The sequence below is a fragment of the Quercus lobata genome, chromosome 3 (assembly GCF_001633185.2).
Source record: "Quercus lobata isolate SW786 chromosome 3, ValleyOak3.0 Primary Assembly, whole genome shotgun sequence".
Classification (NCBI taxonomy): Eukaryota; Viridiplantae; Streptophyta; class Magnoliopsida; order Fagales; family Fagaceae; genus Quercus; species Quercus lobata.
In genome coordinates, this window is record NC_044906.1 from 18,990,138 (window position 1) to 19,016,696 (window position 26,559).

At 34.9% G+C, this 26,559-nt stretch overlaps 1 protein-coding gene across 1 annotated transcript; it reads right to left on the reverse strand.

Annotated features, from left to right (window-relative positions):
- Positions 1-10,491: 10,491 nt before the first annotated feature.
- Positions 10,492-11,656, reverse strand: LOC115980486 (pectinesterase-like). The gene is made up of 2 exons (XM_031102727.1): positions 11,332-11,656; positions 10,492-11,183 (listed from the first exon to the last, which is right to left on the reverse strand). The coding sequence occupies exons 1-2, from the start codon at positions 11,654-11,656 to the stop codon at positions 10,492-10,494; spliced, it is 1,017 nt and encodes a 338-aa protein (XP_030958587.1).
- Between the last annotated feature and the right edge of the window lie 14,903 nt (positions 11,657-26,559).

The window sequence follows — 26,559 nt, forward strand, 5'->3', positions numbered from 1 at the left end:
TTTATTTGATGTGGCTTTTTTAAAAAATTAAATTGCTGACGTGGCATTTTTAAAAATGCAAATATTTTTTTTAATATTATTTTAATAGACATGTCAGTATTTACTGTTGGACCGTTTGCCAAATAGGATATTTCTGTTAAATGAGTAATGGCAGTGACCAAAACGGGAAGCGTTTTTCAGGATAAGAACTAAAAGCGGTAAAAATAAAATGTAGGGACTAAAATGGGAATCGCTTGAAAATGTAAGGACTAAAATGTGATTTTCGCCTAAATTTTATTATATTTTTCTTACCCAAGTTTATTTTTGTCAGTTTGTGACCCTCCAACTTTTTACTACCATTTATAGTCATACATGTCAAGTTGTGACAAGATTTGAGGTACAAAAATATTTTCTATAAACTTTATCATAATTTTCTTTCCCTAGTTTCTTATTCATACTATCTGCCACACAATCCTTGAATCATCTATGCTATACTTTAGTTTGTTATATATTGACATATGTTTTAACTTATAAGACTTTTAAATCTACTGAATAATTCAAAATGATTTGAAATGTCAAAATTCAACAGATTAAACAATCCATATAAATCCGTCAGAGTAGTTCTAACTTCCAACATGCAAAAATTAACCTCTAGGCGTAATCTAAGTCTGGATGCAACATAATTCTCTCCAAATTAAATGGAAAACCCAAGTTTATTTTATTATTTATTTATTTTAGGTAAAATGGCAAACCCAAGCTATACAATGAATATAATTGACTAGAATGATCCTTCAAGAAAGGGTGAATAAATAATAATAGTGCACTAAGAAAGGGTGCTTTGAACGCTTTAATGCACTATTCCCTTAGCGTAGAGTTGCAGTAATTGAATTTGGTTCTTGGGCACAAATTATGACTTTTGGATTTATACATATCAAAATTTTATAATCTTTTGGATTATGTTTCAATGGTGTTGATTTTTGGGGCAGTGTATCTCAGTCGTAATCGATATAAATTGTCACCATTCCAAATTTGGGAGGACAAGTATGGAGAGTAACTAGCTTTAAGTAGGAAAGTGGGGGGAGAGGAACAAAGAAAAAGGTAGAAATTATTAAGTCTACTAGGAGAATTGCTAACATAGTCCTCCCAACCAATGAAACAATGTCATCTGTGCAAATATGTGAGTGAACTTCCTAATTAGCAAAATGAATAAAAAATAAAAATTATTAGATGATGTCACATTTGCATAAATAATAGCATTTTATTGGTTGGAAGGTTAGAAAGAACCACGTCAATAGTTCTCTTAGTGGACTTAATAATTTCTCAGAAAAAGGAGAAGATTTTGTGAGGAAGTTGCTATCGGTTGTGTGATGGTGGTTTTGGCTGTGTACGTGGAGTGGAAAGTTTTTTTTTATTTATCTAGTGGGAAGTTTGGAGAGTTTTTTAGGGTGGTGTATCTCATAGTTATCTATATAAATAGTCACCATTCCAATTGGTTGTGCGAGGCTAGTTTTAGTTGTGTACGTGGAGTGCAAAGTTATTATTATTATCTTGTGGGAAGTTTGGAGAGTTTTTTGGGCTGTGTATCTCATATTATCTATATAAATAGTCACCATTCCAAATTTGGGAGGGTAAGGATGGAGAATAACTAGCTTTAAGTGGGAAAGTGGACGGAGAGAAACAAAGGAAAAAGAGAAGTTTTTGTGAGGAATTTGTAATTGGTTGTGTAAGTGGAGTGGGAAGTTTTTTTTTATTTTTTAATCTAGTGGGAAGTGTAAGGACTCGATTCGTAACGACCCCAAGATAATATTGGACTCGTACGTAAAGAGGGCCCAAACAATATCATTTATAGAGCGTGGGTTTGAAAAGCTAGGCCTTAGTCACGAGACGGTGGTTTTCCGTGGTGTTCATACATAATTAAATCGTGTTCGCCCTAGGAGTCTTTCTCTTGGAGGCGGGCTGGGAGGCTCTGGTTTCTGGCCATTTTTCCCAGCCCCTTTCTCCGGATTACTTACTTTTCCTTTTATACTAGCCTGTATCCCTTATCTAACGTCCACGTGTGGGTTCGATTTTCCAGGACTGATACTTGTCCCATCAGCCCATACCCAGAGTGGTTGGGAGTGGTTGTAAAAGCTAAAGAGTATGGCTCTGTTAGGTGCAGAATATTGAATGGCAGTAAGGACAGCTTCCCCTTTGTCCTTGGTCGTTATACTATCCAGCGTACCCTTCTCTATTGACCTAGATATTTTAGATTTTTTCCCAAACTGTTCCTATACCGTTTTTGCCCTTCCTTCCAGGGAGACCTCGGATATGCCGAGGACAGAATCATTCTCGGCTGTGTCTCAAAACTATTTGGACTTTTATTACCTATTCTCGGCTATAACCTTCCTCGGCTCGAGCCTTGGGCCCCAATGTAAAAATGAGCCAGGGCCACAAATTATTGGACCCCACAATAGCCCCTCAAAATCCTGCTGTCCGACCTCTTGGTTGGACAGGAGGGTTTTGGTAATGCCACGCCTTTATTGCGGTCTGCTTAGATCTGCCCTTCATCAATGTGGGCGTCTCTTCATCTATCCAGGAAACATACCGGACTACTAGACATTCTTTTGAATTCATTCATGATGCGTTCCTGCTGCTTCATTATCCGAAACGCGCCTTTAATGATTTCCCTTTACGAGACCATTTAAATTCAACGGTTATTGACGGCGTGGGGAAGTGGAATGAGTATATTCTCGTTTACCGATTTTCTTGGAAATTTGGACAGATTAAATGCCTCCCGTTTTGCCCTTCATATAAGAAGGGAAGCAAGAGGTTACCTCTCTTACACAGAGACCTTTCAATCCTTTTAAAGCCTGAAAACCCTTAGCCTCCCCTAGAGTTTCCCTTATCCGCTTGCTTACACCTTGAATTGTGATTCGTCCACAATAGGAGCGGGAATGAAGAGACCATACTCTTCCCAGAAATGCTACGTTCTTGTGAAGCTCAAAATGGCTCAGTCAGGGCAGTGATGACAGAAACTCAAGATACTTCTCATCCTCCTTTCAGTCAAAATCCGAAGCAGGGGCTCGTCGCGTCAAACTTTTGGCGCGACTGAGCTAGGGTCACCCATTATCAGTACCAGCCGCTCTCTTATGAGCATAGCTAACATGACACCAGCGTGTTAGGAGTCAAGACTGATGCAGGGACAAAGTATCCCTGCTTCTTCCTCTCTTCCTTCACTGGTGCCTCCTTTTGCCTCTCCTTCTTCTTCTTTCCCATCACCAGATCCATCCTGGTGCTTTTCCTTCTTCCTCTTCTTCTCCTCCCCCACCAAGGAAGGTCCTCCTCTCAATATGGATGCTACTGGGGCAGAATTTGGAAAGACTTGGGAGCAGAGCTTAAAAAGATTTCTGGCTGTTTGTTTGTTGTTGTTGTTGTTGTTGTTGTTTTTTTATTGTTTTTTTTTTTTTATTGTTTTTGTAATTCGTTTCCTACATAGGCTTGTTTAAGCCCTTCATTGTACTCTGTAATACCTCTTTATATTAATAAAAGTCATCATTGCTTTATTTCGTATGTTCTATCTCTTCTTTTTGAAATGGTTATGCCGTGAATAGACGTACTACCCTGTGACTTTTTTTTTATTTTTATACTCTGAATGACGCTTAGGGCCAAAATCCCCGTTAATAAAAAGACCTTGCTCTGTGCTTATTGAAACTATCCGACATAATAATGCCGATTTGAACAAATGATACATAGGGCTGAAATCCTTACTAAGAAGAAAAAGAAAAAGATATTATGATAAGCTTATTAGAGCTGTCTGGCATAATAACGCCGACTTGAGAAAACAATACTTAGGGCCGAAATTCCTTACCAAGAAAAAAGATGTCATTATGAACTTATTAGAGGTATCGTGTACAATAAGACCAACCTGAAAATGGGTTGTATACCCCAAACTTGAATGAGGTGATGGCTGAATGCTCGATGCCGACATGAAAATGGGTTGTATACCCCAAATTTGATCGAGGTGATAGCTGAATGCTCGATGCCGTGTAGGAAGTAATCATCCGAGGATATATAACCCGAAATGTACAGCCCCTGTAGGTCGCTGAGTAATAAGGCGTTTCGCCATCTTCCTAATAACTTTCATAGCCTTAACCTTTTCTGGTATTTGGTCCGAGGACTGAGCGACTTAGAATTCTTCTTAAGTAGCTGATTCCTCCATAGGTTTGAGTCCGAGGACCATGCAATACCTTGGTTCTGTCCAAAACTTGATTTTTAAGTAGTTGGGGGAAATAACCCCTCGACTATGGTGTGAGATCTTGGTTTAGGGGGATTAGCTCCTCGGCCAAGCCCTTAGAACCATTCGCGCTGCTGACGCTACGAAGCGCAGCCCCTAGTAAAGAAACGTAACCCCTAGTGGGACTCTACGTTAAAACACTACATTCGGCTGTTGGAAATTATGTGAGTGATTATCTCAACCCACCACCTGTGCCAGGACACAAGCCTTCCCACAGACGACGCCAATTGTATGGACTCGATTCTTAACGACCCCGAGATAGTATTGGGCTCGTACGTAAAGAGGGCCCAAACAATATCATTTATAGAGCGTGGGTTTGAAAAGCTAGGCCTTGGTCACGAGACGGTGGTTTTCCGTGATGTTCATACATAATTAAATCGTGTTCGCCCTAGGAGTCTTTCTCTTGGAGGCGGGCTGGGAGGCTCTGGTTTCTGGCCATTTTTCCCAGCCCCTTTCCCCGGATTACTTACTTTTCCTTTTATACTAACCTGTATCCCTTATCCAACGTCCACGTGTGGGTTCGATTTTCCAGGACTGATACTTGTCCCATCAGCCCATACCCAGAGTGGTTGGGAGTGGTTGTAAAAGCTAAAGAGTATGGCTCTGTCAGGTGCAGAGTATTGAATGGCAGTAAGGACAGCTTTCCCTTTGTCCTTGGTCGTTATACTATCCAGCGTACCCTTCTCTATTGACCTAGATATTTTAGATTTTTTCCCAAACTGTTCCTATACCGTTTTTGCCCTTCCTTCCAGGGAGACCTCGGATATGTCGAGAACAGAATCATCCTCGGCTGTGTCTCAAAACTATTTAGATTTTTATTACCTATCTTCGGCTATAACCTTCCTCGGCTCGGGCCTTGGGCCCCAATGTAAAAATGGGCCAGGGCCACAAATTATTGGACCCCACAGGAAGTTTGGGGAGTTTTTCTCCTGTAGTTTTTTGTTTTTTAATTTTGTTGAATTACAGTTCTATCCTCTTTTCTTTTTTTGACAATTTGTTAAAATGATAACTAACTTTCGCATCTTCTTAATCTATACAAATAAAACACATTCTCTTCCCAATAAAGAGAATCGATTATTAACTGTAACTAATAATTATTGATATCACATTAATATATGCTTTCCCAAAATGCAAAACTCCTTTATTGTTTGAAAATATGTTGTTGCAATAAGTGAAACCATATTTCCCACCCATTCCAAGCATAATTTCAAAAAGGGTGCTGTTAAAGGGTACCGTACAACACCTGTTAATGTGATAAAATTTAAAATAAATTATTCACGTTTTTTTAGGGATGTGGAAAAAATTGAATATGTATTGAATGTGTGCCGGTTTAAATGAAAAAAGTCAAATTATTTTGTGATAAAACACAGCTGAAAAATAAAACTTTGCCAATTTCCTATGCAAGTGGGATTTGTGATAAATTATAAATGAACCATAACTAGTTCATTAACAGGTGCTGGCCGGCACCTGTTAACAAAGTCCTTTCAAAAAAACGTGTTATTACCATTAATCCCTTATAGTAATAACTTATTACAATGAAAAACTTTAAAACAATAATTTTTCAACAAAAAATGTCTTTGCAATATGTTTTTTCAACCAATAATGTTTTGTATTTATTGTAGCGAAAATTTTGAAACAATATGTTATTGCCAAAGAATATTCGAAATATTAGCTTATTACAACAAAATTTGGTATTACTATTTCCGTCGAATTTTTTTTTCATATTTATTATAACTAGTCGCTAACTCATGCAATGCACAGGAAAATTATTGTGTAAGTAGATGTTAACAACTATTTGTCTTTTCCACTTTGATTGTACATAGTTGCTAACCCGTGCAATGCACGAAATAATTTGAGAAAAATAATATATATTTACTTTGCTTAAAAACTCACTTTAAAATGAATAGGCTGGCTTTCTACTCATAACATACTCAAAAACTGGAATCACGTTTGATTAAAGGAAAATTGAATAATATCAACTATTTGTAAAAATGGTAAAAGAACGAAAATATATAACAAATGAAAATTTTCCATTATGTTTACGCTGTTTGTTGTTCTAAATAAAATATTTTATAATGTATAATATTTTACATGTAAAATATTTTTAGTAAAATGTTTTCACTATTTGTCTTTTCCACTTTGATTGTACATAGTTGCTAACCTGTGCAATGCACGAAATAATTTGAGAAAAATAATATATATTTACTTTGCTTAAAAACTCACTTTAAAATGAATAGGCTGGCTTTCTACTCATAACATACTCAAAAACTGGAATCACGTTTGATTAAAGGAAAATTGAATAATATCAACTATTTGTAAAAATGGTAAAAGAACGAAAATATATAACAAATGAAAATTTTCCATTATGTTTACGCTGTTTGTTGTTCTAAATAAAATATTTTATAATGTATAATATTTTACATGTAAAATATTTTTCGAAAAATGTTTTCATTTTACGGTACATAGTTGCATAATTGGAAATGTTTTAGAAATCATTTTTTAGTGTTTTTTTTTAGTAAAATAAAAATAAAAATTCCATTGTTCTCAAAACCCACCAAATGCAAGCACAATTACACAACTATGCACATAACCCACCACTGACAACCACCCAAAATTCTAGATCCATAAGGAAAAAAAAAAAAAAAAGTTATGATAGCCAACCAAAAACCCAAATCTAAAAACCCAACCAAATTTGCTCCAATCTCCAAATACACCAATCTCATCCTAACCACCATCAGCTAATATCCAGTACAGCCATTACCCAAAAAAGAAGGGGAAAACTTAATCCACATCGCAACAAATGCATACAACTCAACTGCCAAAGTAGACAACCACCACAATACAACCCAACCTTCGATCCACACCCTCAAACCCAATGAAAACCCACATATCTATGTCTCTAACTTACCCATAGCAAGCCTCTCAACGACATCGACTTGAGCAGCGATAGCCACCTACACATTGATTTCTAATTGGGAGTTTTGGGTGTGGAAGTTCCGAGCAAAAGAGAGACAAATAGGTGTGGCTAACAGTGTGCACTTTAGGTGAAGGGAGAAGAGGGATATTTGGTAGAGATTGGGTCTTTGAATTTGATACGGATTTGTAATGGTTGGTTAGTTGTTTGATGAATTTTGGACTGTGGGCGTGGCTTTTTGTTTGTGGCTGATTTCTGCGTTTAGGATCGGGTTTGTAATTTGTATTTGGTGGAAATAAAAAAAAGATTTATTATTATTTATATAAGTATTGCTGATGTGGAAAATTGTGGGAGATTCAAAAGCTTCGGTTTTATATATATATAGATGAAAATTTTTGAAACAATATATTATTGCAATATATTTTCGTGTATGAATAAATTACTTAATTGATATTTACAACATGTCCATAAATGAAAAAAAAAATTATTCAATTGATATTTACAACGTTGCATGCAAAGATAATTAAATCAAATAAAAAATTATAAAAATTAAAAATTAAAAAAAAAAACAAAAATTTGAAGACTTATATGAGAATAGAACCTTACCTACTGTAGCCGATCTTGAAATTTCATAACATTGTTTCGCACTTTTGTTAAATTGAACTATAGTCTTCTCCATGCCTTCTCCAATTAAAACTAAATTGGACTTATTTTTACCAATGTAGACCACTTCAATATATATCCCTTGTTTGATTAAAATAACATATGGATTGTGACAACCTATTGAAATCTTTGATACGGCTTCGTTGTGCTGAAGTTGTCACTGCATGCCATCAATGGTGTAAAGTTGTGATTTCCAACTATATTGTGTTGGTTTTAATTTCATGCCAAATTTGATTATAATTTCTTCAATCATTTTCCCTATATGTATGTGGGTTTATGTGTAAGGGATAAGTGTGAGAGATCGGTGAAGAATCAAGCTTCAAAAATTGAATCAGTGGATTTCGCGACTAGCTCGCGAGAAGCAACCCACGAAAAAGCCACGTTTGGAGCACATGACTGGAAGATGAAGAGTTGTGCCAGGCTGTCAATTTCGTGACTATCTCGCGAGAAGAGCCAACCCGCGAAGGACCCACAAAAGTTTCTGTTTGGCAAAAAGCTATGTTTGCTTTACCAAGTCTTTACCCACACTATATATACCCTTATTATCAACGAATTGTAAGGAGTGCTTTTTAGAGAGAAAACCCTAGCAAATACACTTGAGAGTTAGAGATTGTTATACCCACAATCATCTACACATTTCCTTGTAGTTTTTCTCAAACTCTTACCTCTCCATCTCTAGATCTTTGAGAGGTTGCCAGCCAAAATACTTACCACACCCATTCTGAGTGTTAAGTGAGATTTTGGTGCTACTGGAGAGCATTGGAATGAGTCATTCATTAGCAGATGTAATTGGGCTGAATTACGGGATCCGGAAAGCTAGAGAAGACAAAATTCTGAGAAGTCTGTTGGCAGTAGGAGCTTGGAGGGCTCTAGTACATGGGGTAGACTAGATTTGGAGGGTCTTTTGTTATTCGTGTACTCCAACTTTATTCTCTAGTGGATCGATTTCGATTTGAAGGATCACGGAGAGGTTTTTCGCCAAGTTCCTTGATTTCTTTTTCGATAACACGTCTTGGTGTTATCTGGTGTTTGCATATCTCTTCTCTACTCTTTAAGCTTTCATTTTATTGTTGATGATGGATGAATATAGCTTAGGGTAGTACTATCGGTTTATTGCGCTTATATACTCTTATTCTGCACTTAGTTTAAGGCAGAGTAAAAGCAATCTAACCGAAATTTTTAATTGGAGGTCTGAATAAGCTCTTGTGTTTTAGCACAAATCCGAGCTTTCAAATGGCAATTTTAACATTGGGCTTATAAGAGTGAACTTTGACACATGAAAAGTATAGAGTTAAAATGAAAGCTAGGACAAAAATATGTATTTCCATAAAATAAAAAAAATAAAATAAAATAAAAAAGGTGGTTAGAAGAAAATAAACTAGAACTTTTTTTTTCTTGTGTTTGGATACAAAGAAGGATTACAAGTACAAAGAGTAAATGCTCTATTTATAACCTTATATTAGCGTGGACCTATGTGTGGGACCCACTCTTCATGTGAAAGGGAGTACACAATAACTTCCCCTCTCACTGGACTTAGAAAATTGATGAGACTAATGAGCTGATACCACAATATGCAACATATGGTCACTCATGGAATAACCAATTATCTACTGGATTAAATCACAGACACACATTCCTCCCAATAAAGAAAAACAATTACTAACCGTAACTAATAATTATTGATATCACATTAAAATATGTTTTTGCAATATGCAAAACTCCTTTATTGCCTTAAAAATGTTGTTGCAATAGGTAAAACCCTATTTTCCACCAATATAATTTTAGAAACATGTTATTACCATGAATCCCTTTGCAATAATAACTTATTGCAATAAAAAACTTTAAAACAATAACTTTTTGCAATGAAAAATTTTATTGCAATAGGTTTTTTCAATTAATTGTACTTCGTATTTATTGCAACAAAACTGTTGAAACAATATCTTATTGCCAAAGAATCATTTGAAGCAATACATTATTGCAACAACATTCGGTACTACAATTTCCTTCAAAAAATTGCTTTCATATTTATTCAATGAAAATAAATTTAAAAAATTAAAACTAAAAGCTCAATATGCTATAGAATCCTTCTTTTTTTTTTTAAAGAAGTATTTTGTATTGAAAGCGGTGTCACATTTAATATGAAAATAACAAAATTCTCAATTGTTGCAATGCACGATAAGTACTTGCACAAAAATTAAGAAATTGATTCTACAAAAGACACAAAATTAGACTTCAATCTTGGATTTCATTGGATTTTCTCTCAATTTTGACTTTATATATATATATTTATATGAATGCTTTCTACTTAAAAACTTACTAAACAATTTTTTGTTAGTGCTTGTTTAGGTGTTTATTATTTCCCATTAACCTTATAAAAAATTTTAGTTTATTTTAAAAAAAATTAATATTTATTCATATATTTTTTAGTCAACTCTCCATGCAATAGATGACATTTGGTTAGTTCACAAAGTAATATATCCATCAGGATAAAAACAATAGAAGTCAAGGATTGAAAAATAATGAAATAAAATCTGCATGGAGTCAAAGTGTTCCAACGAGTCAGGAAGGACCAAATTCTTTATATATATGTGTGTGTATATATATATATATATATATATATAATTTCTTTAATTGATATTTTCCTTTTCAATGCATACAATATTTAATTTATAAAACCACCAACAAAAGGAACTCCCACACTTGGCAGCCATTGGGTACCATTAATAAAATTTTCAACAGTAAAATGTTTAATCTCTTCAGAATTTTTGGCAATATGATACCCGGGCCATTTAACTCTTCCTGTTGTATTGGCTCCTGGGCCCCAATTAGCATATTCCACGTGATGCAAAGTGGATAAGCTTTTCTTGTCATTGTTCGGAAGCCATCCTTCAGGGTCAACCAATTTGTCTAGAAAACATTCCATGACAATGGTTTGTGAATAACTATACCACGGCCTGCCTAGAAATGTTTTGATTTGTGGGTAAGGTTGAAGATCTTTGTCAGCCTTAATGGAACAATTGTGTAATACTATTCCTGTATCTTCCACTTGTCCTCGACCTTGAGCTGTGATCATATTCACAGTGCCTTCCGTACGCTTCCTCACATAAATGTCACAATTCTGTAAGACAACTCGTGAATTCCCAAATATGAAATCTACTGTGCCATAAACTTCACATTCTCGGAAGAAATGAATACCATATGCTGTCAGTAACGTATCTTGGTATCCTTGTATGGAGCATTGGTAAATTGCAATTCGGTCACCGGCTACTCTCAAAGCCACAGCTTGGCCACCATCAGGTCCAGCATTGTTCACAAATCTAATACCTTTAACAAACACATCATTGGCGCTAATATCTAAATGAAGAAATATAAATGAAATAATCAGTATGTGTTAAAAAAATAAATAAACAACAACATGTGTTAATAGATATTTACAACATTACATGCAAAGTTAAATAAAAAAAAAAAAAAAATTAAGACTAATATGAGAATAAAACCTTACCTACTGTAGCTGATCCTGAAGTTCCATAACCTTGTTTTGCAGTTTTGTTAAATTGAACAATAGTCTTCTCCATGCCTTCTCCAATTAAAACTAAGTTAGACATGTTTTGAGCTATGTAAACCGCTTCATTATATGTCCCTTGTTTGATTAAAATAACATATGGACTGTTACGGTCTATTGGAATCTTTGATATGGCTTCGTTAATGGTGTTGAAGTTGCCACTGCCATCAATGGCAACTGTGACATCGGGCTTGTAAGATTGAACATTGACACATGAAATGAATAGAGTTAAAAAGAGAGGTAGACGAACAATATGTATTGCCATTGAGTCAGAAGAAAATAAGCTAGAACCTTTTCTCTTTTTTTTTTTGGATACAAAGAGGGGGGAGCTAAAACTAGGAATCAAAAACACAAACTAGAGCTTAAACAAACAAACAAGTACTGATTGCAAGTATGAAATGCAAGTGCTCTATTTATAACTTAATATATAGTTGTACCATAATTTAAATTTAACCATGGTACAACTTATTAGTTGTTGTAAATAACCTACTAACCAATTCCTCTGTGTAGATGGCTTATTTCATTTGGTTTGCAATTTAGCTTAGTGGTTTATATGGTGCTAGCAGTTTGAGTTGGTTTTGCTGTGGTTCATATTGGCAGTGGAGAGTGTGAATTCTTAGCCATGGGTGGACACAATTGTGGGTGCTTTGAGGTATTGTGTTGTCGGGGATGGTTTATTTTTAGTGCACATGTATGTGTACGTTGTGCAACATTTAGCACGAAAATGAGAAATCATATTAGAGAAATATGCAACTATTAAGCATTGACTTTGTCAATTGTCATACACTAAAAATAACTTATAAGAGTTGTCATTACGAAAAGCTACTTGAAAACCATAAATTGAATGTGATAAATGATTAGCACCACTTCATCAATTATGCAAAACAAAATGAATGCAATGGTCATAGGTACGTGACCCGGTCTACCGATTCTTAAAAATCAACCAATAAAAATAATGTAAATGCATTTATGAATGCACCCAAATTGAACATTGCCACATCTTCACTTAAAATTGATTAAAATTTCTAGAAATATCATTACTTGAGTGGATCCAATAGTCGCAAATTTGCAATTATTTTCAGCAAATATCAAGTTCTCAACATGCTTAAGAATAATTTTAGGTTAAATTCACATCTCTCTTTAATACCTGGAAAAATTACAGTCTTATAAAGTCTTTTAAAACAGAATGGATAAATGGATGGACTAAGTGATTAACACATTAATGCACAAGGGTCATGAGTGAGATTTAAATGAAAATGCAAAATTTTTTAACATGAATTTATCAAAATTTAATTGTTTTATTTCTATCTTCATTATGTGAAATAGATATGTTTGTCTATGTTAGTGTGCAAATATGTTAGTGACTCGGTATGCCTTACATTATGAGATTTGTTGAGAGCCATATGGCATAAATTTATGCAATTGTATCGCAAAAACTTTTGTAACAATTTGAGATAAATTTAATTATAGAAAAAGTTTTATGATTTCTTTTGAAATTGCAGCCATCGAAAACAATATTTATAGGGCTAAATGGTAGATTATTGTGAAGAAGGAAAGAAAGAAAAAGAGAGGACTTTTTAGTTTTACACTTTCAAAGGCTCGTAGGATATAGAATTATAAACAAATTAAACAATAAAGAAATTAAAATGTTTTTTCTTTTCCAAAAACAATAAGCCCGCCTACCATTATTATCTGCCTACTCCTTTCCTTTCAAGACTGTCTTGTTGTGAAGTCTAAACTATTGGACTCTACAAATTCTCTCATTGTTTATTTCTATCAATTTAGAAGGATATTTTGATTATTTTAGGGATTTTTGAATTATTTTTTTGTGTTTTTTAGGTTTCAACTTACAATATTTTGTTAATTTTGAAGGTTTCAATGATGTTAATTTGAAGGTTTTGAGAATATTATTAGGATGGACATTTTAAAAAATTTTGAAATATTTCTATCATTTTTAAGATTCAGATTTTCTTGAGACTAAAAATGGTAGAATTTTTTTTTTTTTTTTTTTTTTTTTTTTTTTTAACTCCTTAAAACAAGGCCCAAAACAAAAATTAAATAAAAACATGAAATTTTCCAACCAAATCAACGTATCCATGGAGATTTTGTACCAAGGCCTATTATTTTTATTTTTATTTTTATTTTTTGACCCTATATACCCCACTCTTTCAAAGTGTGTTTGGGTTTGTGGATGCGCTTTGATTTATCATGGACCAATAGGGTTTGGTTTTAATGGGAGGATCTATTGAAATTTTAGTGGGAATAGGTAATCTTAAGAATACATTAATTTTTATACAGCTTCAACTGCCTATAGGTCGAAGAAGCATAATTGCGTAAGTGACCATTGAACCTTACAACGCCTTACTCCCCTGCTATTGCAGGAACGGTGCCAGGGATAGCTTGTACATCTTCCCTAGTGGTATCTAGTATTAATGCTATAAGACAAGAAGGCAATGGTTATCCAAAGATGCTATAGGATTCATGTAGCCCTTTTCATAGGTTGGGGAAGGAGGAACCTTCTTGTTTCCTTGCTGCAAACTTTGGGCGTGTTTGGTGCTTAGGACGGTCAGCTCCATACAATTAAACTAGGTATATGGTTCTGCTCAAAAATCTTGTGACATGGCTGTTTGCTTAACACAAGCTTTTCGAAGGCTCCATATGCCTAACCGGTGGTGAGATCAGAGTGGCAACAACCCTCACTCCTTAAAGAGAGGGGGTAAGGTTTACCTTACCATAAAGGGGTAGTTAATACAAGAAACTTCATAGTAGTTGTAGTACTCCTTAAAAAGAGTTCCATGAAAGCCCTATTCTCAATAGATGAAAAGGCTAAGAGAGAACTGTAGTAAGGTATTAGAGTCCTGTAGCTATTCCCATCATTGCTATTCCTATTACAGTTATTGTTACACTAGTACAGCTAGCTCATAACTCGTAGTATACTACTAGCTCATAACTCATAGTATGGACTGTTACCCCCCTAAGTCCCCCCTCAGGGGGATTGAGAGCAATTGAGCTCCTTAGTTTACTAATAGTTTGAAGCTCCTAAGTCTTTACTGGCTTGCTTTGCTTCGCTTATCCATTTGAGAGCGTTTATTTCTCATATCATGAGTCACTTCACTCTCTTGCAAGCCTATTCATAGAAGTTAAACGTTGGTTCCTACCTTTAACACATTTATGATAACAACAAAGATTCAAGACCACAGCTGGCACCCTTAGTTTCTGCAGACTAGCAAGGATAGCATGATCTCCTCCCATAGCTGGCACCCTTAGTTTCTGCAGACCAGCAAGGATAGGCATGATCTCCTCCATATTTTCTTTATTCTTTCCTAATATATCTCTAATTACATTTACATCAGTTATGTTGTACAGATCCCACCTTGTAACATTTTATCTATAATCTATATAAGTAAATATAAGAAATCTCTCTATCTCAACCGTGAGATAGAGTTCTCAAAATTCTTTATGGTATCAGAGCCACTAGTGAGATAGAGAGATTTCCTTCTGCCTTTTTCAATCATGTCATCCTCATCAAATTCATCTTAAGTTGATGAGTACCCTTATCCAGTGACACAAAATGTTGCTAATTTTGTATCACTCCGTCTCTCTTCCACAAACTTCCTTCTTTGGAAAACACAAATGCTAAACATCCTTGAGAGTTATGATCTTCAAGGATTTATTACAGGTGAAACTAAACCACCATCACAGTTTATCATGGACGCTGAGTCCAATCCACATCCAAACCCTACATTTGTGAAGTGGCGAAAATCTGACCGTCTGGTCAAAGGATGGTTGACAGCCACTCTATCTGAAGAAGTCCTTGGCATTGTTGTCGGTCTCAACACTTCAGGCCTAGAATGCACTTGTACATGCCTTTGCACGAGTTTCATCTGATCGTAGCGTTGCACTAAAGCAGTGGCTCACTTCTATGACTCGGGGTACTGACATTTTGGCTGTGTATTTATGCCGATTCAAAGTTGTCTGTGATGATCTTGCTGCCATTGGCAAACCAGTTACGAATCAAAAGAAGTCATGGTGGCTTCTAAATGGACCTGGCAAGGAATATGCAATGTTCACCACCACTATGCTTCGCCCTCCTATTCTACCATATTCAGAAATAGTTACTCTCCTAGAGAGTTATGCTGAACAGCATAATCTTGATGCACAACCAGCTCCTCAAATGGTCTTCTATGGCCAACGCAGCAACAAGAACATAAAAAATAATGGAGGGCAAATATCATTCAATTCCAAAGGACGTGGCTTTGCTCAAGGTCACCAAACTACTCCTAAGACTTTTAATTCCTCACAGTCCCGTAACCAGCCAGTTGGTAGTAAGGATGAGGTTCCTATTTGTTAGATCTGTAACAAACGGAATCATACAGCTCTTAAGTGCTTTAATCGATTCAATCATTCATTCTCTCCAAATGATATCCCAAAAGCACTTGCAGCTATAAAGATTGCTAATAGTCAAGATTCTAAATGGTTCCCAGATACGAGCAATAGATCATATCACAGACGATCTAGGTAATCTTGATTCTTTAACTCCCTATCATGGATCTGATGGTGTAATGGTTGGAAATGGACAAACTTTGCCCATTACTCATATTGTTCAAGCAACTATTGGTACTGGTGTTTCTTCTATCAAATTAAATGATGTTCTGTTGGTCCCTGATATAAAGAAAAATCTACTCTCTGTTAGCAAGCTTACAACTGATTTTCCTTTCACTTTTGAATTTGATGGTCTTGGTTTTGTGATAAAGGACATGACAACCAACCAAATAGTAGCGAAAGTGTGTAAACGAGATGGACTGTATACTCTTGATGGAGGTGGACCATTTGCTGTTGATGGAGATCCAAAGGCCTTTTTCTCTTACAGATTTCAACAAGCTAATAATGATTGTTGGCATCGTCGACTTGGCCATCCACACCGAGTTATAGATCATTTACATTCAAGCAATCTTATTTCTTTTAATTCAAAGTCCAAGTCTTTCAAAGTTTGCACTAGCTGTCAGATGGGAAAATCTGGTAGGCTGCCTTTCTTGCCTGTTGAAAATGAAATAAAGATTCCATTCTTCAAAATTCATTGTGATTTATAGGGACCAGCCCCAGTAAAATCAAGGGAACATTTTCGTTTTTATGCAATCTTTGTTGATGATTATACACACTTCACATGGTTTTTTCCTTTACGCAAGAAGTCAGATTTATTTGCTTCTTTTGAACAATTTTATAGATATGTAAAATGTCAGTTTGATGCTAAAATTTGTGTTTTCCAAAGTGATTAAGGGGGAGAATTTGCATCCAATGAGTTTAGGCAGAATTTAATCAACTTAGGCATTCACCATCAATCTGCCTGTCCAAAAACACCAGAACAAAATGGGAAAGCTGAGCGAAAGCATCGTAATATCACAGAATTGGGCCTAACCATGATGTTTCATGCTCGGCTTCCACCTCAATTTTGGGTGGATTGCTTTTCAACAGCTGTTTTTCTAATTAATCAGTTGCCATCTCAACACCTTGGAATGCAATCTCCATTCTTTCGACTTTATGGAAAGCATCTTGATTACTCTACTTTCCGTGTGTTGGGTTCCAAATGTTTTCCTTATCTTGGTGATTATCAGACTAACAAATTGCAGCCAAAATCTCTTCCTTGTGTGTTTATTGGTTACAACATAGAGCATAAAGGCTATAAATGTCTATATCCACCAACTGGATGTGTGTATATCTCTCGACATGTTGTGTTTGATGAAGCAGTCCTGCCTTATAGCGAGCCCACTAAACTCTATGACAAAGATTCAATTGAGGGGGAGATGTGCACCTTTTCAGATTGGGAGCTAAATACCCCAATTGCATCTTCAGATAGCAATTCTCCAGCTAGCAGATCTACATTACCATCTTTGTCTGCACTAGCACTGCCAACTCTCTCAAAGCCTTCAGTTTCAAATTCCATCATGGAGCCCAAACTTGAGTCATTTGCCTCACCTTTCTCATCTAGGGCTAACTCTTCTCCAAGCTTATCTAATGTTGCTCAAGTCTCCAACCCATCAGATGTTATTATGGAGTCCACTTCTCAAGATGTGCCCCCTCCTTCTGCTTCATCACCTACCCCTATTGCATCAAACAACCATACTATGGTCACTCGGTCAAAGGCTGGAATCATTCGGCCTAATCCAAAATATCATGGTTTTCATGTTGCACGGGCTTCACTTGACATCCCACAAGAACCACAATCCATCACAGCTGCAAAACGCCATCCCAGTTGGGCTACTGCCATGGATGAGGAACTTGCTGCCCTTGCAACCAACCACACTTGGACTCTTGTTCCTTATCGACCTAATATGAACGTGGTGGGTTGCAAGTGGGTTTACAAAGCTAAGCTTAATCTTGATGGCTCTCTTGAACGTCTCAAGGCTCGTTTAGTAGCCAAGGGCTTCAACCAAGTAGATGGTGTTGATTTTTCAGAAACCTTCTCTCCAGTTGTCAAACCTGCAAGTATTCGACTCACTCTTACAATTGCTATTGTGAAAGGCTGGGAAATACATCAACTTGATGTCAAGAATGCATTTCTTCATGGGCATCTCTCTCACCTGTGTATATGCAACAACCACCTATATATGTTGATCTGAAGCTTCCAACACATGTCTGCCAACTAAGTCGTGCTTTATATGGTCTTAAACAAGCTCCTAGAGCTTGGTTTGATAGACTTAGTGAATTTCTTATTGCTCTTGGGTTCTATTGCAGCACAACCGACCCAAGCTTGTTCATTTGTCACTCCCAAGGTGGTATCCTTATTTTACTTCTCTACGTAGATGACATGGTGGTCACTGGTGATGATCCATCTCGAATCACATGGCTTATCTCTCAACTAGCACGTGAGTTCTAGATTAAAGACCTTGGCTTTCTTCATCATTTTCTTGGTATTGAAGTCCATCGAATCCCCACAGGTCTCTTTCTCTCTCAACACCGCTATGCACTAGATCTCTTAGAGTGTGCCTCAATGAGTTCTTGTAAACCAATCTCCACACCCATGCCATCCAAAGTTCGACATTTGCCAAACTATAATGAATTGTACTCGGATCCTATTCATTATAAGAGCATTGTTGGTGGTCTTCAGTATCTCACATTCACAAGACCAGACATTTCCTGTAGTGTTAACTTTGTATGTCAATTCATGCATGCTCCTACCTTGGCCCATTACAAGCTTGTTAAACGTATCTTGCGCTATGTTTATGGTACTACTCACCTTGGTATGCGCATTTTAGCCTCTAGCACCCTTAATCTTTATGCATTTTTCGATGCAGATTGGGCAGGTTGCCCTACTAGTCGTTGCTTTACAACTGGTTTTTGTACTTTCCTTGGTGGTAACTGTATATCTTGGAGTGCTAAGAAACAATCAACAATTGCTAGGTCCAGTGCTGAAGTCAAGTACCGCTCCATGGCATCTACTGCAACTGAACTCACATGGCTTTCCTTTCTCTTGCGAGACCTTGGCATACCTCTCTCTTGCCCTCCAATTTTGTATTATGATAACCTAAGTGCCTTGCATATGACAGTCAATCCAGGCTTTCATGGTTGTACCAAACATATTGAATTGGACTATCACTATGTTCGTGAAAAGGTTGCTTTTGGCTCTCTTGAAACACGCTTTGTATCCTCTACCAATTAGCTCGCTGACATTTTCACAAAGCCATTATCCAAGCTTCCATTCTTGGCATTATGGATCAAACTTGGCCTCTGTCCTGATCCACGGCCTAGTTTGAGGGGGAGTGATAACAACAAAGATTCAAGACCATAGCTGGCACCCTTAGTTTCTGCAGACCAGCAAGGATAGCGTGATCTCCTCCTACAGCTGGCACCCTTAGTTTCTGCAGACCAACAAGGATAGGCGTGATCTCCTCCATATTTTATTTATTCTTTCCTAATATATCTCTAATTACATTTACATCAATTATATTGTACAGATCCCACCTTGTAACATTTTATCTATATAAGTAAATACAAGAAATCTCTCTATCTCAACCGTGAGACAGAGTTCTCAAAATTCTTTAATGTATTCATCTTAGTGTAGTTCCTTGGGGCACATCCCTCGGGGACCCTCTGGTTACATACCCTGCCTGCCCTATCGCACTAACAACCTCAACTGCCTATAGGTCAAAGAAGCATAATTGCATAAGTGACCATTGTAAAAATACAATAAGCCCGAATATGCATTTCAAGAAGCAGGGGAAATAGGGGAGTTTGGGGGGAGTTTTCTTATTACTTTCTCTTGTCCTATTATCGGGGAACAAGCTCAGCTTGCTTGGGTTCCTCTTTTCAAGTTGTATACGTGACTTTACTTAATTTTAATAAAATTCTATCGATTATCTCAAAAAAGAAAAAAAAAGAAAAAGAAAAAGAGAAAGGCTTTCTATTGTAAATATTTTGAATTTAACAGAGAATTATGACTATATGTGCATATAAACATTAAATTAGTTAAATACTTGATTTTGTAGTTTAATTAATTGATTTTGCTCTGCTAAAAAAATTATTTAATGTAGTTTAGTGGGAATATCATAATTCATCCTGTGGGGACTATGGCCCAAAGTAACGAGTTGGGCCTTGGGCCCGTCCGAGGACACCATCCCGTTTGAGGAGACAACGTGGTTTAAGCGATTCAAGTTAAGCCTATCACTTGAAATAAAGAAAAAAGGTTCGAGGAGGAATTTCTCCTCGGACACTGAAAGCCCGGAGTGGAAGTACGTCTAAGCCATTGAAACCCATCCCCTAAATACGTGAAAAGGAAAGAAACACAAAATATCTAAGAAAAAGCTGCCACCACCACATTGAATGCACTATAACTACTTTCCTGGCCGCATTAATGTGGAGAAGACCCTTGAACAGTGTTACCTTGGCTACCACAACTCACAAAGGACTGAAGGAGGTGTTTGATGGGATGGGTGCTCAAGTGAGAGCTTGGATGATCAACAAGTGTAAAGCTCAGATGATAAGGAAGGGCCTATATAATATATAAAAACCCCCATAAGGGAGGGGGGGGGGGGAGAAAAAAAGATGGCAGAATACTATGGCATGCAAAGGAACCCTAATGTACTAGTCTGTATACATAAATTAATTCTTGAATCTTCTCAGACTGTGAGATTTTTCAACGTAATGGCCTTTGTTCTTGTACATGTGTACCTTTATCCCATGTAAAGCCTCTGTCTAACTTATCTAAACCTAGTTCTTTAACCCATACTCTACAAAATTCATTGTGTTGGGTTTTTTTGGATCAAGACTTCACAAGATAGGTTTTGGGTTCTAAAATTGTGACCCTACACATCCTATACTTTTTTAGAAAAAGTATCTATATTATTATTTAAGGGATTTCCCCTGCTTGGATTCCTCAATTTTTTTTTTATGCCTAAAATACTCTTATAATACCCACTTACAAGTTTTCAACTAATGGGGATAAATATGTAAATTAAAACTCATACACTTTAAGATCCACAAACTCACGTACGTACACTTTGCCAGTTTCTATCTCACTTTCTATCTCTCATTCTTCTTCAAATTGAAGACATTTAGTTTAGCTCTACATTCGCCTTTCTTTTTCTTCAGATTGAAGACATTTACTGTCAAAGGCTCCAACAACTTTTCAGGTTCTATCTTTTGCAAGTTCCTCTTTATTTTTTTTTTCTTTTGTTTTGTTTATCATTGACTTTCTTTGAGTTCTTACCTGCCATGGCTGCCAAGTATTCATAGTTTGAGGAGTACTTACTTGTGGATGAATGTGATTAGGGATTCAAGGGTGTTTGACAATGGCTTGTTATCGTGGTTGACTTTGAGATTTCAAATAGGAGGGTTTGTACTTGAACTAGCTACTTGAACAAGAATAATGGTAAGAGTTCTTTCATTTTGTTTTGGTCTAGAATTAAACACAAACTCTTTTTTCGGGTTTTTTTTTGGGAATTTATGTTTTTTTTTTTTTTTAAGGGAATTAAGCTACTTTGTTTGGTTATTTATTTATAGGTATTTACTCTTTTTTTTTATAGGAATTACGCTTCTCTGACCGAAGGCATATCATCAATTATACACCAGTTTTTATTCCAAAGATTGAGTCATAATTGAAAAAGCCTAATATATTTATCATTTGTATAATTCTATGTAAAATTCAATTTACATTTTTTTTTATAATTATTAATTTACTGCTCCATAAAAAATGTTACGTACCCTTTCTCAGTTTTAAGGGTAGTTGATATCTTTGAAATCTAAACTCTTTTTAGCTTTTATTATGGACGTGCAGTAAGTGGCTAACTATTTGGATTAAAACACTACATTTTAGAATTAAAATTGATCCTTTTACCGTAAAAGAAATATATTTGAAATTTAAACTCTTTTTAACTTTTGTTATGGATGTGTAGTAAGTGGCTAACTTTTAGGATTAAAACATTACATTTTAGGATTAAAATTTATCCTTTTACCGTAAAAGAAAAAAAATGATAGTTGCCAAATTTTAAATATAAGTTGTTTCCACTTTTTGTTATGGATATGTAGAACATGGCTAAATTTTAGGATTAAAACACAACATTTTAGAATTAAATGAGAAGTTTTTAATGTGGGGAGTGTTATTGCAACCCACATGTATAAATCATGCATTAAGCAAATGTGGGAGACTGGTAGTTTTATCCAAAGATTTTCAAGATGTAGTTATCCACAAATGTGTACTATTTTTAAACTTTGAATTAAATAAATAAAAATAAAATAAAATAAAAAGGTGGCCGGGTACTTTTTTTTTATAGAATGTGGGATTTAAAATAAATAAATAAATAGTTTAATCCGAAATTTTTAAACTTGTAGTTTTTCTTTTTTGATAAACTTTAACTTAAGGATAGGGGTCACACCAATTCTTTCAAATTTGAGCACTTCTGCTACTAGATGAGTGGACTCAAGTCCAACTAGCCCAATACAATAGATTTATAGAGAGTAGGCTTAAGAACTAGGTCTTAGTAAGGATTATAACAACCAGACACAGTTATGAATGGATTGAATAACAAGGATATGGACTAAAGTATGAAATTCTGTCCTCGGGCATTTTGTCCAAGGAACTTAGTGTTCTTATTATTTCTTCAGTGCTAGGTTATAAAGGTTTTTAAGATTATGCAAATTGCTACAGTCTTCTCCTTTCTTTTTTCCTCCCCTTTTTCTGGAGGATTTCTCACATTATATATCCCTCCCCAGTCGATTTTGGCCCTCCATTTGTTGATCATGCAAGTCACTACTCGAGTGCCTGTCTCATCAGCCACCTTCCCAAACCTTCAGTGAGTTGCAGCAACCAAGACCGCGCTGTTCAGGGGTCATTTCTTCATTAATGCGGCCAGAACATTAGTTGTGGGCATTTAATACGGAGGTGACAGTTTCTCCTTGAGTTGTTTCTACACCATGCTCCCGTGGCTATCCTACAGTACTTGTCCTTTTTCTTAGGACACTCTGGGAGGCTGCCATTGATGGCGAGCCGTTCCTCCTTACTAGGATCTGGGTTGGCCAAGGACAGAATTGTCCTCAGCGATGTTTCTGGGCCACTTGGGCTTTCTTCATTCGTCCTTGGCCATTCCTTCCTCCTCGGCGTGGGCCTTGGGCTTAGTATAAGGTGGGCCAGGGTTGTTAAATTCTTTGACCCCACAATGAGATATCCTAAAAATTAGGTTTTCTTTTATATTTCTTTTTCACGTTTTATTTATTTATTCTGTATAGATGAGGGTTTTTTTTTTTTTTTGGGTCCTATTCTTCTCCGTGTTCTTTTTCATTTTGTACGGATAATTTTTGTTTTAAATAGAATTATTGATGTAGGCTACCATTGGATAAGAATAAGGTATTTTCAAACTTTGAATTTGAAAAAAAAAAAAGGTGGCTAGGTAGTGTTTTTTGGATAGAGCATGGGATTTAAAAAAAAATAATAATTTAATCAGAAATTTTTGAACATGTAGTTTTTCTTTTTTCATAAACTTTTAAATAAGAATAGGGGTCACACTAATTCCCCACATTAATCTTTTAAATTTCCCTAAAATTTAGCTTTTTATTTTCTTTCAAAATCAGATATCCTAAAAAATAGGTTTTATTTTATATTTCATTTTCACCTTTTTTTTTTTTAATTCTGTACAGATGAGGGTTTTTTTGTTTTGTTATATTCTTTTCTGCATTCTTTTTCATTTTGTATGGATGATTTTTGTTTTGGATAGAATTATTGATGTAGGATTTTGTGGGATAAGGATAAGGTATTTTTAAACTTTGAATTATAAAAAAAAAAAAAAAAAAGGGTGGCCGAGTAGTGTTTTTTGAATAGAACATGAGATTAAAAAAAAGAAAGTAATTTAATCTGAAAATTTTGAAGGTGTAGTTTTTCTTTTTTGATAAACTTTTAAATAAGGATAAGGGTCACACCAATTCCCCACGCTAATCTTTTGAATTTCCCTAAAATTTAGCTTTTTATTTTCTTTCAAAATCAAATATCCTAAAAATTAGGTTTTATTTTATATTTCTTTTTCATGTTATGTACAGATGAGGGTTTTTTTTTGTTTTGTTATATTCTTTTCCACAATCATTTTCATCATGTATGAATGATTTTTGTTTTGGATAGAACTATTGATGTAGGTTACTGTGGGAAAAGGATAAGGTATTTTTAAACTTTGAATTTGAAAAAAAAAAAAACAAAACAAAACAAAAAAGGGTGGCTAGGTAAGGTTTTTTTGGATAGAACGTGGGATAGTTTTATGTTTTTTTTTTTTTTTTTCCAAAATGGGGGTAGCTTTTTTTGGATAAAACGCATGACTTGATAACTTTCATAAAAACAAAAACAAAACAAAAAAACTAAAACAACAAAAATTTGAGTCTTTTACCGTAAAAGAAAAAAAAAATGGTAGTTGCTAAATTCTAAATATAAGCTCTTTTTAAAATTTTGATATGGATGTGTAGTACATGACTAAATTTTAGGATTAAATACAACTTGATAACTATCATAAATAAAAGAAAAAGAACACCACCACTAAAAAGAAAAGAAAAAAAAAAGTGTGGATGCACATCGGTAAAAAACTAAAACTAAAAAAATTTGAGTCTTTAGCCATAAAAGAAAAAAAAATGTTAGTTGCTAAATTTTAAATATAAGCTCTTTTTACTTTTGTTATGGATGTGTAGTAAGTGGCTAAATGTTAATATTAGCTCCAGTGGGTAAGCAAATTCGCAAGCTAACTAGAACTTGAACATGGCCTTACAAAAAGGCATGATTTTGTTTTAAAGTGTGTCAAATGAGTACAGCAATTTAATCTAATTTAACTAGAAATGAGTTTGGAAAATAAAATAAACATTTTTTAAATCATATTTTGATCACATTGATCTAACAATTCATAACCTAAATTTAAATATATTCTCAAAAATTCTACCTGAAATAATAATTTAATAATTTTAAGAAGTGTAACTTATTTCTCCTATTTTAGTAAAAATTTATTACAATTGCACATTTTATTACAATTCTTTCATGTGATTAATTTGTTCAAAATTAGTTCAATTTTTTAAGGTTTTAATACATGCTATCTATGACAAGGAAAGATTTATTGCTTATTGTGTATGTATGTGCAACAACCACTATAAATTTAATTTAATTTTATGTAGAAATGAGTTTGCAAAATACAGAAATGGTGAATAACGATGACATAGAACGTCGTCAAGAATGATGGAAATATTATCCTCGCCTGAGAAGCCAACGAGAAAACAATGAAAGCAGAAATATTCAATTGGCAAGACATCGTGCTAATTACTTAAGACAAAGACAACAAACTTTAGGTGGTGATCACATTTTAGTGGGAAGCTAGAAAATTTAAATGAAGAAGATGTTGCGCATTCTAATTCAACATCAACAGACGCATCACTAATACCACCTAATCATGAGGTTGGACGAAGTTGTCGGCTTACACATATCTGTAACTTGGCACGCAATATGCCAATTGAGCATAAGGCTATGCAAGAAGTTAGTGGTGAGATTATAGTTTTGTATCTTTAAACATTATTCATTGCTTGGAATCTTATTATTTTGAGAAAATCTATAGTTTTTGGCCTATTAGTTGTATGTCAATGTAAAGAAAGATAGTGCGTACTCAAAGGCTCTTCTAAGGCTATGCAAGAAGTTAGTGGTGAGATTATAGTTTTGTATCTTTAAACATTATTCATTGCTTGGAATCTTATTATTTTGAGAAAATCTATAGTTTTTGGCCTATTAGTTGTATGTCAATGTAAAGAAAGATAGTGCGTACTCAAAGGCTCTTCTATATTTGGGGTAAGGGTTAATTTAGAGCATTTATTATAATTTGTGATTACTACATTATTCAATCACCAAAAAAAAAAAAACAAAACCTAGGGTGTGATGAAAAATTGTTTCACCACACATAATACTCATCATACCCCTAGGTTTTTTTGTGATTGAAAAATGTAGTAATCCCAAATTATAATAAATGCTCTAAATTAACCCTTACCCAAAAAATAGAAGAGAAGGTTTTTTTTTTCCCTTTTATTTTTCAATGTTAAAATCATTAAATACAAGGCCAAGCAACACATGATTTCAAGATTTCAACAAAACAAAAACCTCATAATCAATTGTGATTCTTTCCTCCCTTTCCAACCTCTTCTTCATAGGGCCAATTATAGTGTCTTTCATATGGATTCAAAGAAAGTGTCTTCAAGATCCTTTGGAAGCTATATTGTCGATTTACAGATGGTTTTGGGAGCCTGCTTCCTTTGTGAAGGTTTCAACTTTTCAAATTGGCCTCTTCATTGTCCTCGAATGCTCCCATCTCAACTCCTTTCACAAAATGAGCAAATTTAGCATTATGGGATATTTACAAAGGCAAGTATTAAAAAGAGAAATGTCCAATGTTTAATGAAAGTTTTAAAGGAGAAACATATATTTTAGACTCTAAAATTTAGGGATGTAACAAATTAAACTTGTGATTTTATTAAACCCTACAACTTGTAATTTAGGGTTTGTATCTATGTTTGTGATTTTGAAAGGGAAAATCACAAATTTGAAATTTTTGTGTTTGTGTTAGGATTTCTATGTTTGTGTTTGTGTTAGGATTTGTTTTTGTATTAGGATTTATGTGTTTGTGTTTGTGTTAGGATTTGTGTTTGTATTAGGATTTCTGTGTTTGTGTTTGT